This window comes from Aulonocara sp. 'chitande type north' Nkhata Bay, linkage group LG1 (genome assembly GCF_057382095.1).
Source record: "Aulonocara sp. 'chitande type north' Nkhata Bay isolate Kocher_YH1m ecotype deep benthic linkage group LG1, A_spYH_male_GT1.1, whole genome shotgun sequence".
Lineage (NCBI taxonomy): Eukaryota > Metazoa > Chordata > Actinopteri > Cichliformes > Cichlidae > Aulonocara > Aulonocara sp. 'chitande type north' Nkhata Bay.
This window is the reverse complement of record NC_141344.1, coordinates 19,279,779-19,294,442: the sequence shown is the minus strand read 5'-3', so window position 1 is coordinate 19,294,442 and position 14,664 is coordinate 19,279,779. Positions and strand designations below refer to the sequence as shown.

At 40.7% G+C, this 14,664-nt stretch overlaps 1 protein-coding gene across 2 annotated transcripts in view; it reads left to right on the top strand.

Moving 5' to 3' along the window:
• Nucleotides 1-14,664, top strand: part of myo1ea (myosin IEa) — a 49,243-nt gene that overhangs the window by 20,866 nt on the left and 13,713 nt on the right. For both annotated transcript variants that reach the window (XM_086287254.1, XM_086287248.1), the window contains exons 5-17: nucleotides 612-699; nucleotides 2,516-2,605; nucleotides 3,300-3,431; nucleotides 3,953-4,087; nucleotides 4,366-4,498; nucleotides 6,533-6,729; nucleotides 6,827-6,907; nucleotides 7,549-7,635; nucleotides 7,745-7,828; nucleotides 8,935-9,102; nucleotides 10,058-10,143; nucleotides 12,936-13,017; nucleotides 13,218-13,324. In XM_086287254.1, coding sequence (XP_086143380.1) covers nucleotides 612-699; nucleotides 2,516-2,605; nucleotides 3,300-3,431; nucleotides 3,953-4,087; nucleotides 4,366-4,498; nucleotides 6,533-6,729; nucleotides 6,827-6,907; nucleotides 7,549-7,635; nucleotides 7,745-7,828; nucleotides 8,935-9,102; nucleotides 10,058-10,143; nucleotides 12,936-13,017; nucleotides 13,218-13,324 — 1,470 coding nt within the window. The remainder of the gene's footprint in view (nucleotides 1-611; nucleotides 700-2,515; nucleotides 2,606-3,299; nucleotides 3,432-3,952; nucleotides 4,088-4,365; nucleotides 4,499-6,532; nucleotides 6,730-6,826; nucleotides 6,908-7,548; nucleotides 7,636-7,744; nucleotides 7,829-8,934; nucleotides 9,103-10,057; nucleotides 10,144-12,935; nucleotides 13,018-13,217; nucleotides 13,325-14,664) is intronic.

Below are 14,664 nucleotides of genomic sequence, written 5' to 3'. Positions count from 1 at the left end.
GACTGAACTTGCAATCTGGAATCTTGTATTCCAGGTTGATGCTGCTAAAATAGAAACTCTAAAGGATAAAAATGTTGTAACTGTCCAAATACCGGCTGTCTGGACAAAGTTTACCATGTTTAGTAGTCCAAATTATCCTGTTTATTGTAGTGTGTCCAACCAAAACAAACACATGTAAACAAACCATGTACCAGATTCTGTTTTCAAATATGGATGTAAAATATGTGTTTATTCTTAGAGAAGAGACAAAAGTCTGCACTGGGACGTATGCAGGAAACTATTTAATGCACAGGCCGAGCTGTTCCTAAGCAGGCTTATTGTTAAATATCAGATCACATGCAGGTGGGGTATGACATAAGCTTTAGACTGATAAGCCACCAGAACAAACGGGAACAAGGAAAATTCATTTAAAACCCATAATAGGTGAACAAAAATCAAAACCAAAAAACAGTTTTGGGGCGGGTGTTTTTTAGTCACTGAGTGAATAAAAACTGTGCTTGTGTGAGACAGAAAACAATGTCTCAGTGAGCGTGTGCCGCAGGCTATCAGGTGTATCTGAATTTGGCTTGTGTTTGAGAAAGCATGTGATGAAGTCTTTATCTGCTTTTCAGCGGCGAAAGCGGAGCAGGGAAGACTGTGGCAGCCAAATATATCATGGGCTACATCTCCAGAGTGTCAGGCGGTGGACCTAGAGTGCAGGTGAGAGGAGATGCCTTTTGTCCTTCTCGGCAGTTTGTAAATGAGGAATGCATATTTGAAATGCTTAAGTGCACATGTGAACGATAACTAAGTTAAACCAGAATGATTTGTGATACTAACTGCACACGTGTGCAGTCAAACCACCTGTTGCTGTCTCATTCCTGCATTGTCTTTCACGCTTTGCTCCAGTCTTTGTCTTGTCATCCTCATCCTTTGTGTCCTATTGTGAGCCCGTCAGCAGACTCTTATACACCAGCCCCCTCGTGCCATCTGGCACCCCCCAACCCCCCTCAAATAAAAAAAGAAAAACAAAAAAAACAGCAGATGTCCAGTTTCTAAGCGCGATAAAGATCTGAAGTTTGATGAGGAAATTCCTGCACCGTGATGGCAGTGGGAGTTTTATAATTAATCCACTCAGAGCTGCTTCCACCAAGAAAACAATCAGAAATAATTTTCGGGCTTAACCACTTAGGCCCAGAGAGCAGCCATTTGGCTTTTCTACCTTTAAATTCAACGATAGACTGCTTACACTAAATCAACCAAGACAGCTTTATTATATAACTATGATAATGTTAACTGTACTTCATGCCTTAAGATAATATCACTGTGTCAGTTCAGCTGTTTTAGCAACATACATTTCTCAAAGCTTCTACATATCTAATTAGGGCTGTTCGATATAACGATATATATCGGATGACGATATAAAAACGTCTATCGTTTCATTTTAGCTATCGTTTGTTCCGTGGTGTCGCAAAATAAACTGTTTACAGCAATATTTTTTCATCGTTTAGATGGTCACTGTAGTGGCTATATTAATTTCTTAAAGGTCTCTCTTTCTCTTATATTTAATATAACCACACTACAGACGGACAAGCTCCCGTTTTATGCGTTGTCGTTAGCAACAACGACGGTAACACCATCGCGTGAACGCTTGTTTATGTTCCACATAAACCTTTCACAATAAAGCTCAAGATCCTGTTGAGACTTTTCAAAATAAACTGAATCACGTGAAAGAGCAGATTATTTATGGATGAGAATTAAAAAAGAGCCGCCAGGTGCTAAAAAATAAACCTTAGACTCAAACGTTAGAACAGGTTTTTACCCGCAGCACGCCGTGTAATAAATACTCACAAAGAAAACGTCAGCTGTTACAACTTATGTCTAAAAATGTATAGTTTCATGCATCGGTTAAAACACTCGACTCCAGCTATATGACGCGCAGCTGGAAACACTTCCCGCAAGACGAGCTGCCCGAGATTCACAGAATTTACAGAAAATGTTACATTTTTGTGATTTATATCGTTATCGGGACGATAGAATTCTTATATCGGGATATGAGATTTTGGTCATATCGCACAGCCCTATATCTAATAGTACTTGTACTTATTCAGATTTTTGGACATCTCGAGATCATGCTGGAATAAAACATCAGTGCAAGAAGAACTTCAGCGTAGTTAAAAGGCTAAACTCATATAAGAATGTGTGTCAGCGAAGGATGTTTTTCTTTAGTACAGGACTGATAAAAGAAAATTTCCAAGAAATACCACTCAGCCTCTGTGAACAATACTGGAAGTGGGGAATATCTCTGTCTGCTGTACTGATTTAAAACTCATGTGTTTCTGACACACACATGGCTCATAGCGAGGATAATGCCCTCCAGATTTTGTGTGTCTGTCTGTAGATGTGCATGTGTGCGCCATGCTGCTATCTTAGTGGAAACTTTCAGAGAGTCGGGGTGTGAAGTGTGTGGTTTCTCTACCTGCTGCCTCATCTGTTTGTGATGTAGCATCAGCTCACTGAATCTGTCTCCTCGCAGCACGTCAAAGACATCATCCTGCAGTCCAACCCGCTGCTAGAGGCCTTCGGCAACGCCAAAACTTTGAGGAACAACAACTCCAGCAGATTTGTAAGGCTGCTTCTCTCCCCCCCTTTAACATACAGTGTAATCAAATTTAAAGTGAAATTCCCACTCGTAGTCACAGACAGGGACGCAGCTGCCGTGGAACAAGCTGAGTCCTCAACTTTTTTTTCGTGGCATACCTTCGAGACCTTTGAGATTTACAGTAACAGCTTGCCTTCTGTTTTCTGTTTTATTTCATGAGGCATCAAACCTCGTGTGTGTCCCGGTTAACCAGAAGTGCTGCGACGACGCACTGCACAGAAAGACACACACGCAGAAGCGCTGAGGCTCACTAAGAAACTTAACCAATGAAAAATAAGCTTCACATAGAAAGTGCAACTCCCCCGAAATTTTTCAACCGAGTCTGTTAGTTAAATTCATAAAGAGCAGATGCCATAAAAGATATTCTTAGCTTCAAATTTAAAAGAGCAAAAATAGTTTGGCACTAATTGTGTAAGGTCACTACATTTGAAGTGCTTTCTTTGAATAATGAGACATTGCATACAGGCTAGTCTGGAGTTGAGAGTAAGACAAAAAGCTGGATCATATTTCTATTTAAGCTGACACACACACGCACGCACACACACACTGCTAGTAGCCTTAGAACAGCTAGGTGCCAGTATTTTCAGACCGTATACGCTGCCTTTTAAGCTTTATTACAGTTGGCTGCAATACAAAAAAAAATGCTTTGATCCATCAGGGGAAATACTTTGAGATCCAGTTCAGCTCCGGCGGTGAACCAGACGGCGGGAAAATCTCCAACTTCCTTCTGGAAAAGTCACGTGTTGTCATGAGGAATCCTGGAGAAAGGAGTTTCCATATATTCTACCAGGTGAGGCCTTTTTTCTTTTTTGTAATATGGAAAGGAACACATGTGACCTGAGAAAAGGGCCTGCGAGGTGATTTCAGGACAGTTTGGGTTAGAAAAGCAGTCTGTTTTTGTCGTGCATGGCCAGAGGTTCTCATTTTTCGATAGTACAGCTTTCTTTTTTTGAACTTTTATTGCCAAAAATAGCAAGGCAATTCACAGCAACAACATGATCTGAGACCAAATCTGCAGTATATAATGGTGAGGGTAATTCGAAAACTTAATTTAAAAGGAAAAACACACATATACATATACATACATACCTATACTTACATACCTAAACACAGATGTAACAGTGTTAAGGCTTTAGTGTCCTGTCAAGATATTTTATAATTTTTCTCAAAGGTTGGCCCTTTTTGTTGTAGTTGGGCTGTTATCCGTTCCAATGTATAGACATGTCTAGTTTTCAGAAGCCAGTACAGCTTTCTTTAAACTGTGCGTTATATATTTTGTACACACAGTTAGACTTAATTTCTGCTCAACAGTTGATAGAAGGAGCCACCTCGGAGCAGAAGAATAGCCTGGGAATCACAAGCCTGGATTACTACAGTTACCTCAATCAGTCTGGCTCCTACAAAGTGGACGACATCAACGACAAGAGCGACTTCCAGGAGACAATGGTACGGTCAGACTCTTTCTGTCTGCTTGGGAGTCAGTGGTGTTGTGTTTGTCTGTGAATCTCATACCAGTGTTCATGTGGCTCACAGTCTCTCAATAGCACTCCTCTCTTGTTTTCTTTTTTCCTTTTTTTTTTTTCAATGATCTCCTTCTGTTTTTGTTTACCAGCGAGACCACAACAGGAGTAATTAGAGAACATGAGCTAGGTACCGCAGGAGTGAGTAAACCCCCACTGTGGTCCTGATTTAGCATGCTATTTTTTCCCCTTTTACTTCCCCAGAAAGCCATGGATGTGATTGGCATTGCACCAGAGGACCGCTCCATGGTGCTTCAGATTGTAGCCGGAGTCCTGCACCTGGGAAATATCAGCTTCAAGGAATCGGGGAACTACGCTGCTGTGGAGAGCGAAGAGTGTAAGTGGTCTTGCACAATGAGCTGATCACCAGTCACTAAAGATTTCTGTCACCAAAAGGAAACAGAGCGCTAAGGCCTGAGTCTGAGTAGTGGTAAATCTTTGTTTTTTCGCTGGGTTCTTGTCCTGACCTGCCCTTCTCTGGTTTTGGAGGGTGTTTCTTTTTCACCACTTTTACTCCCTAAAGTTTTATTGTGTTAATGCAGGGCTGCAGCCAGCTGTCTGGAGTACTTCAGGCCATGCAAGATCACCAGAATATAAAATGCTATTATTGAAGGTCTGGACGTATTTCGTCAGAGACTAAAATTACTTGGAAAAATGCTTTTTTTTGTCTGTCCCCCTTCTCCCTTCCTCTTTTCTTTTTCTCCTCATGCTGCGTCTGTATGATGCAGGGGAGAGTGCAGTTGCCAGTCTACAAAGCGCTGGTTTGTTCAGGGCAGACGTAACAGCAGCATTTCATAATCTAAGCCTTTCCTGCTCCTTTCCTGTGTGCTTTAACTGCAGTGTGCTGTTGTATTACTGCTCCTAATATAAAACTGCACACGCCACTTCAATATTAACTACTAAAACTAAAAGTATAAAGATGAAAGTAGGCAGACTGTAAATAGATGACGGACACTGCCACTGCCAAATCACCCAGCATTTGGTCCTTTTTTTTTTTCTGAGCTGTGCTAGTTTTAAAGACATGAGGGTATCATCTCTTTTCACCATTAATATGTTGACATTAATTCAGTTCAAAAATTAGTAATGCCTTTTTGGACTGAAGAACTCCATCCATCACTTCAATTCATTGTCACAGAAGTCTGTCCCAGCTGCCATGGGGCGAGAGGCAGGGTACACCCTGAACAGGTGGCCAGTCTCCCACAATGACTAAAAAACTCCCACGGCTCAAATTTAACATGCAAATATCCAAGAGTTGATATTGAGGAAATGAAGTGAGCTGTCACAGGACTGTTCATGTCTTACTGGAGTGAAGCTGCAAGCTTTGAAAACGTCTGCACTGACATCTACATTATGCACTGCTGCTTTGACTAACAAATCTGCAGGAAAACACAGAGTTACATTAGAGTTACATTGTTTCCAAAGTTCACAGAATGTGTCCACACCGCCAGCCGTCATATGCAGCCATTACCTTTATTACCAAACACAAAGGACGACTTTTCCTCACGGTTTAATCGGGCGTATGGTCAGTCACACCCTAACGTCTCAAAAGGGGGGGCTTCTAGAGTGGTCTGATGCATTCTCAGACGCAGCGAGTCTGCAGGCCTGAGAGCTATTTCCTTTTAGGGGAAGTGAGTCACTGTAATAAGGCAGGGAGGGGCTCTCAGGGGACAATATCAGCGCCAGGTCGGGGCTTGATCTGTGGTGTGTGCCACACTTTTTATTGAAGAGTTCAGTAGCAGCTATTTTTATATTTTACGCTACACTCAGCTGCAGTACGAAGCTCATGAAAAAGGCAGATTTATTTGAACCCTGGATTTCAGTGTTTTCTGTGCTAATGCAAAGGTTGCACCTTTCGAAGAGTCCAGTGCTGTGTATTGATTTGCATGCTGGTTTTCACAGAAGTGTCTCGTAGTTACTTCAGAGAAGGATCCAATCCTTACATGCTGCTTTTCTCAGCTCATCATAGCAGTGCAGTAGCAGAATATTATAACAAAAGACTGTCAAGCAGATACAGTGGTTATGATCATTTTCATTTAATCAGCTGCTTGTTTTCTTGATTAAGGATTAAAACTATAAAATGTCAGAAAACCTATCGTTAAAAAGACATGCTAATTGCTCTTTCCCTTTGATCTACATCCCAGTCTTTCCCCCAAACTATTCTCCATAACTCAAGAGATATTTAATTAAAGATTACAAACGACAAAAGCAAAATATAATCTCATCTTATTTTAGGAGCTGGAAAATAGTTTCAGCTCTGCAATGATAAATTCTTAAATAGCCAAATCATCATAGTCCTTATGAAATATATATTTGTATAGAATAACACCCATAAAGTCACAACTGCTTTCTTTTCCCTCCTTTCCTATAATAGTTTTAGCCTTTCCTGCATTTCTACTGGGGATTGACCACATCCGTCTGAAGGAGAAACTGACGAGTCGAAAGATGGACAGCAAGTGGGGAAGCGCGGTGGAGTCCATCGACGTGACGCTGAACGTGGAGCAGGCGTGTTACACGCGTGACGCCCTCTCCAAAGCCCTGCATTCACGTGTGTTTGACTTTCTGGTCGAGGTATGATTACATGCATACAGTGCTTTGCGAGAGTAAATGCAAAGTGCTGAAGCCGGTTATATTTTGGTAATAACAACTTTTAATCTTTTAATTTCAGTCCATCAACAAAGCCATGGTGAAGGATCATCAGGAGTTAAATGTTGGCGTGTTGGACATTTATGGATTTGAAATTTTCCAAGTAAGTGTTTTTTGGACATGTCTCAGGCTGACACATGGCTGCAGGAATGCAGCAATGTGAAAATGAGATTAACTGCTATTAGCAATGAGCATTTAAACAGATTTAACACAAAGGATGAGGATGAGGTTAATGTAAAAAGTATGTGGATTAGGTCCCATCTCCTAATTGAGGCAGCAGTCTTCAGCATGCTTTTTTAATCTGATTACGTCATTGTTTACTTTGTTTAATGAGACTGGACATTTGTGGTTTACAAACAGCTCTTTAGCCCTTTTATCGACGTTGCTATGGTGACCGTGACTCTATCTCTGATAGCTAAACGACATCTAATCTGATCCAGGTTTGGCTGTTTTTTCAGGTTAAAGAGTTTTTTGTATGCACAATATAAGAAAAGGTCAGCTGCATTCTGGTGACTGCAGGTTTTTAGAAAGGAAGCTGCAGACCTCTGTAGCCTAAAGTTCAGGCTGAAGGTCCATTGTATGTGCTGCGAAATGCACAATGCTCCCCTTCCTTTAACATCAGGCAGTCAGTACATCACTCCCCGTCCAAACAAAGCCCATTGAGCTTAGAGGATATCCGCACCCCACTGGACATGCAGCTCATTTAGGCTATACAGATTTTATTCACCCTGTTGTCTTCTTCAGAAAAATGGGTTTGAGCAGTTCTGCATCAACTTTGTGAATGAGAAGCTCCAGCAGATATTCATCGAGCTGACTCTAAAGGCGGAGCAGGTAATGTTCCTCCACACTCTTCTCTTCTTCCCCCCCCCTCACTCTATTTTTGTTTTTTTCCACAGATGCTTTATTCTCTAATGCTGAACTTTTTTTCCATGTCTTGCAGGAGGAGTATGTGCAGGAGGGCATCAAGTGGACTCCTATAGAATACTTCAACAACAAGATTGTGTGCGATCTCATCGAGAGCAAAGTGAATAAACTCTGAATAGGACGTTTGTTGCTCATACACAATATACACATTTCTTTCTCTTTAATATAGAAAAAAAAGCCTTTCATTTTCATTCACCACAAACATGACAGAAAATCTTCGTAGGACCTCAGTTATTTAAAAAAAATGCTGCCTATGTGATGGTGAATTTATTTTTGGGGGGGAGGTTGATTTAAATATCCACCCTCTAGGCTTTTATCATCAAGAAAGTAACAGATTACTTTGTAAAGTAAAATGGTATGGAGATTAGATCAAACCTTGGACCTGTATAGTAGAGGAGAAGAAAAATTAAATCGATCACTCTAAAAACATAATTGACATCAATGGACTCCTCCACAAACATATCTTTTTAGAGGCTAAAAAAATATAAACCACAATAAACCAGGGTGTGATCATTTGTTAATCTTGTTTACTAGTATTGTAAACTGAGTTGCCCAACTTACTGCCAAGTTTCTGCTCTGTTGCCATGACTCGCAGCTTAATGCCCTCAAACGCACCGACATGCCTCTTAATTTGATTTATATGTCCTACTGAGAAGTCTAATCCATGAAATCCACAACAAGGGTTTTAACACAAGGCTCCATCTGAGAGGAGCCGGGGATCTGCATCAGTGGCTGACAGTTTAGTTCTTTGGCTAATGTGCTGACAAATTTACGCGTGTCCTTTTAAAACTGCTCTCCGAGTCTGAGAGGCTGTTGCCGCGATCCGGTCTGAAGGCCAATGATCAGCCTCGGGCATAATGAAAAAAAAATGGGAACAACCACTGTGAGAGTAGTCTTTAGGACATGCTGTTTTAAATGAGCTCTGCTGTTTTCATTTTAAAATGTGTAAAATGTCTTTTGTGTGTTTGATAAATACCAAGCCGTAGTAATTTGTTTCAGCCTTGAAATCGAAGCTTTGTGTGGTTTCCTATGTTCCACCGCTCAAATTTTTCGTGCCACTTGATTGAAATTGGTGCAGAGTCCTTTCAGATCTACATATAAGACCACAGTTGTGTATACATGTGCTGCAGATCAGACAGAAAAAGGTCAAAAAAAGATCTTCAAGCTATAACAGATCAAGAACCTAAAGTTTACCGTGATCCCCAGAATCCTCCTGGCATCATGAGCATCCTGGATGATGTTTGCGCCACCATGCATGCCGTGGGCGAGGGGGCCGACCAGACGATGCTGCAGAAGCTCCGAGTCCAGATCAACACCCATGAACACTTCAACAGCTGGAATCAGGGCTTCATCATCCACCACTATGCTGGCAAGGTCAGTTTCACTTTGATCTGTTTGTTTGCTTTCCCTGACAACTGGCTTCAAACGGCAGTCATCTGCATTTTGAGCGGGAAGCCATTCAGCTTTTTGCAGACATAAAACGGTAATGTACACCGCGACATAGTGTGTATATATACAGTCAAGCATCTCTGTGCACTTGTCTTCGTCCCTGACGTCAACTTTGAAAGAATATTTTCTGCATGTAGTCTCCGGCTGTAGGAGACCAACAAGTCCAACACCATAAAAAATGGCATTTTTTTAATGGAGTTGGAGCTGTTCCTCCGTGCTTGTATGATCTGTCATAAATACTAGTTATACGCAGCTGGTTCCTCCATCTGTGTCGTCATTTTGTCCTCAGAAGGTTTCCACTTCTAAAGTAGCTTTGTGCACCATCTCTGCCATTCTCCATTGTCTGTCTGTGGAGGAATTTACCTCCCCGTATTAAACCTGCTCATTGAGCCGAGCATTACAGCTCACTAGAAGTCTTCTTGTGGATTATTTTAGGTTTTCGGTGGTCTGAGTAGAGGTCGCCTCGTGTCATTCTCCAGATGTGTGGTGGCCTCAGCCTGGCACACATGCCGTAAGCTTAATGAGCCATGCCATTAAGGCTCGAGAGGCTCCCATGCCTGTGCTCAGAACATTCCTCCCGTCTCAGCCTACATTACAGGAGAAATAATGGAGTTTAATTTACACACTTAAACCACTGCTGGGTTTATAAGGATGCTAATCCTGGAACGTGTAAAGCTCGGACCCTGAAACCCTTCATGTTTTGTTTTTGTTTCTCTCCCATAAACTTCAGGGCATTTATTTAGGCCACAATATGAGTTACACTTTTTTATTTTCACACAGGGGTCATCTTCCATTTTGCTCAAGGTTTCATAGAGTTCAGTTTTCTCCTCTTTTGATAAAGATGACTCCTGAGAAATCCTTCTGTGTGTCTCTCCTCCAGGTGTCCTACGACGCGGAAGGTTTCTGTGAGAGGAACCGAGACGTCCTCTTTACCGACCTCATCGAGTTGATGCAGAGCAGTGAAATGTAAGTAAATCCTTTTTGCACATTGCACCGACATGTGGCGAGCATTTCTACGGCGCTCGCTTAAAGGGAGTCGTCTTTGTGATCATATGTTTATAATTGAAACCAGCTGAATAAGAGCTTCAGACGTAGCAGTGCATCTGGAAACTGGTGGGATGTAGCAAAAGTGTGCAGGGTGGGGTTATGCCGTGCCCTCTACCCTCAATCGCATCTGCTTGCTGTCCCATAATGCGGTTTTCGGGGTCTACTCAATCTGCCCTTGCAAGTGCAGGTTGTTTGTGGGGTTGTGTCTGTTCCCCCTGTGTTATGCTTTCTTGGGCTTTTTTTGTGTGTGTCGAAGTGGCCATCTGTGTAAACAGCCTGTGTTGTCTGCGCAACCCCTGCAGGTCTCCTTGTAAGGCGCGAAAGGAGGTTATACCAAAATCCCTTTAGGACACATGCTAGAAGATGCGTTGATGCATTTGACACGACATGCAAAGATAAAGAGTCGTACACAGTCACACAATGAGGCGGAAGGAAGCACACCCATTCCTCCAAGCAGCAGGTCCAAACGGAGAAGAAAGGACTGACCAGTATTGTCAGCTGGACAGTATTAGAAGTCTTTGAATCTATTTGTACTGTTGATCCTTTCTTCTGTGTCCAAGCACGGAGTCAGAAGTTTAAAATCAAACAAATCCCAATGTGGGGGAAAACCAGAAAGGGTGTGGGATTTACACCAACATGAAACAGCATTTTGAAATCATACACTAATCAAATGTTAGCCAGAAGTGTGCGTCAATTTAAGATCGAGTTTTACCTGCATCATAGTATCTAAACAAGCCTTTGAAAAAGCTCATTAAATAAATTGGAACTTGACAACATAATAAAAAAACAAGACATCAGCAGTAAGTTAAATAAACGACATTATTAACTAGGCAGGGCTTTAAAAAGGAGTGAGGAGGAAATATAAATTATTATCTTATGATTTTCATAAGGGACCATAAATGACAATGACTTCCCGAAGCTAAAACACGCACACTGTTCCTTTATTGTTACTCCACCGTGTGTGTGTGTGTGTGTGTGTGTGTGTGTGTGTGTGTGTGTGTGTGTGTGTGTGTGCATAGTTTAAATGGTGCTCAACAAAGTAAAAAGGTACTTTGGAAATGTTTGAATCTTGACGGTCGCATGTCTCAAGCTGAGAAGAACCTGAAGATGTGGAAAGTTCACAAATATCTGCCACATTCTGACCAGCAGCAAGAAATCCTGGTGGCTTCACAGCGCAGACATTTACGTAACCACCTAACGAGTGAAGGAACTCTGGTTTGATCCCAGGAGGAGAGACAAGTTCCTCTGGGATTGTGTCAGGAAGAGTATCCATGTTTTTAAAAAATAAAATAAAATAAAATACAAATAAATACATTTAAATTAAATAACATTTTTAATTAAATAGATATATGGATACGAACATGTGGAGCTACATGCTTCAACTACCCCTTGTACACATCCTGGTGTTGTGATGCATTTAAAGTTAATGCTGAACCTCGATCAGGACCATATACTGTATATTAAAGATGGACGTAGTCACTGTGATGTCACTCATCAGCTTGTCAAGCCGTGTTTTGAAGTTTCGACCTATTGTAGGATTTCAGGTGTTGCTATGGTTGTTTTTAGAGCCAGAAGTAATTATATTTTACACTACAAGGTGAAGTGCTGAATGTTATGAAGCCCTGTTAGCAGCTGTGACCACAGTCTGCACACACACAGATTAGTGCTAAGTAACAAATTCTAAAAATAAAATGCTACGATTTCATTTCACCAACAATTAGAGGCACAAACTGTACTTCTTGGAGAGTCTTTTAGTACAAACATCACATCAAGTCATAACATTTATTTTAAAAAATTGTTTAGATTGAGTAAAGCAGCTATAAATACCAAAAATGTTTGCATCATTTTAACATGGAAGTTTATGGAGACTCAGTTTTTACACTTCCATGCTGGCTTCATTTCTCATGCTCTGGGGTTTCCACCTGAAATCCAAATTATTTGTTATACTGGTGAAGCAGCACAAGTTTACAGTGTCTAAATCCTGTGTTTATGTATATATATTTGGGAGAATGTAAGCAATGTATGAATTCACTTTCAAATATATGAATTTAAAAACAAAGGTAGTTTCTTTAACAATGTCACTCTGTATCTACTACCTAAATCTCTACCGTGAAGTGAAAAACTAGCTTTAGCAGCCCTTTCCCTCATGAGTCATTTCACACTGTCAACAAGCAGCACTTCACTGAAAAATCCCCCTTTAGTTACAGAAAGACGGGAGAAAAAAATACTGGAAGAAGTGGGATTGATACTCTGTCTTATTTTAATGTTCTTCTCTGTTTCTCCTTTTCCAGACCCAGTATCAGTCAAAAGAAATTATTTATTTTATTCTTTGAAGGAATTCCTCAAGTAAAACTATTCACTCGGCCTCTACAGAAGAGGCCTTGTGGGGATTTGCTGCAGAGAAAGCTGTTTGTACAAATACAGCACAGTGTGGACACACACTCACGTTTTTGTTTTTTTTTTTGCTTTCCCAGCCACCCCCAGCTCAAACTTACTAAATGGTTCAGGAATTTAAATCAGTGACCTTCATCAAGGGTCCTCGGTTCTTTAATCATTAACTACGTTTTTTGTTTGTTTTGTTTTTTTCACAGTCTGGAAGCCTTGGTGTGATTTTTAGCCCTAAAGCTGTTTGTTTTTGTTGATATGAGAATAATAAGAGCTTTTTTCTTTTCTTTTTTTGACCTAATCTCTCACTTTCTGTCCTCCAACAGTAGCTTCATCAGAGCACTATTTCCGGAAAACCTCAATGCTGACAAGAAGGGTCGACCCACAACTGCAGGCAGCAAAATAAAGGTGTGTGAGTGCAGCTGTGCCTTCTGTTTATCAGGGTCACTGTGGAAAAGACCTTTGCTGAGATAATGTGCGTGTTTGCTGTTCAGTGGGATGTCCTTCAGCGTTCCCAGTCAGCAAAGAGCCAGTAATTTAGTCACAGACGCGCCAGCCTCATCATTATCTTTCCTTTTTTTGATGTTTGCTCTAATTCCATCCTTCAGAAACAAGCCAACGATCTGGTGAGCACACTGATGAAATGCACGCCGCACTACATCCGCTGCATCAAACCAAATGAGACCAAGAAGCCCAGAGACTGGGAGGAAAGTCGGTGAGTGACTGAATCACTAGCACCCACTCCTTGTTGTCCTGAAAAGTTAAAGATTAAGACACATTCATTAGACGGCTTACAGAGCCAAAACATGAGGGCAGCACTCGAGTGTACACGACCGATCCTGAGGGCGGTCTGAGCAGGAGCAGCCAATCAGTGGCAAGTTTTATGATAACCATGAAAAAGTGATGTTTACAAGAACATGTATGAACCCAAATAAAAATAGCTTGTTGGAAAAAACTAAGTATACCCTTAGTATACCCTAAGATAATCGAATGCACTCGATTAACTGATCATCAGCAAGTGTGAGCGCTTCTATAAAAGCAGTTTTGCCATTTTGTTGGTGAAAATGAAAGTACAATTAGAAAAAGACTGAACAAGTATGAAAAACCTCATCTCGCTAAACAGACCCATGACAGCATGTCCTGTGGACACCAAAATATGCTATTAATATTTCTATGAAACACTTGAAGTTGATCTAAAATGCTCATTTCCTCTAAAATTTCCTCTAAAAAAACTTTTTTTTAGTCCTGCAGAGTTAAGAGTGGAAAAAACTGTCTAAAACTGAGCCTTTAAAGCAGTCTGACCTCATATTTGAGTTGTGCTCATATCAGATACAACCATAGTGCTGTATTATTACATGTATATCAGGGGAAAAAAGTAAAAGCATAATAGGTCCACCTCAAGCTGTCTTGTAGAAAACACAGTAGAAAATTAACAAATAGATTTAAAAATAAGATGAAATAACAGAAAACTGACTAAAATACGAAGCGAAGACCATTAAAAATGGAGCACAAACACATTATCAAGGACAAAAAAACAGATTAATGACATTTATAACCACAATGAAAGAAATAAAGCACAGAAAGTGATACATTAAAAACAAAAGTCTGGGTTTTGTGTTTGTTAAAACTGATCCACAGTCCTATCAAATGTTTAAATCTAATAGAAAACTACCCTGTTTGCAATATGCACCATCACCAAAATGCTGTGTTACGTTATTTATGGCTAATTTTATTACATTTTTCTCTTATTTAAGTATGTATTATAGCACATGAGATCGTTATCCAATTTCTTTTTCTATCTTCACTAAATTTCTTTGCGCTTTTGTCTTTTTGGGGTCTTTTTGTCCCTCTGAAGACATGTGAGACATGTTTCAGGCATTCCCCGTTCTTTATCCCTTTGTTTCAGTTTCCTACACTTTTGTCCCTGTGCTCAGGTTTTGGGTACTACATGTTCACATACAGTCTGATGGTGTATTGTTCGGAGCCTACCGCCTTCCTGTTGTGAGGGTGGATCGTTAATTAGCACCGGAACCGCTGTTTTCACAGGAAGTTTGA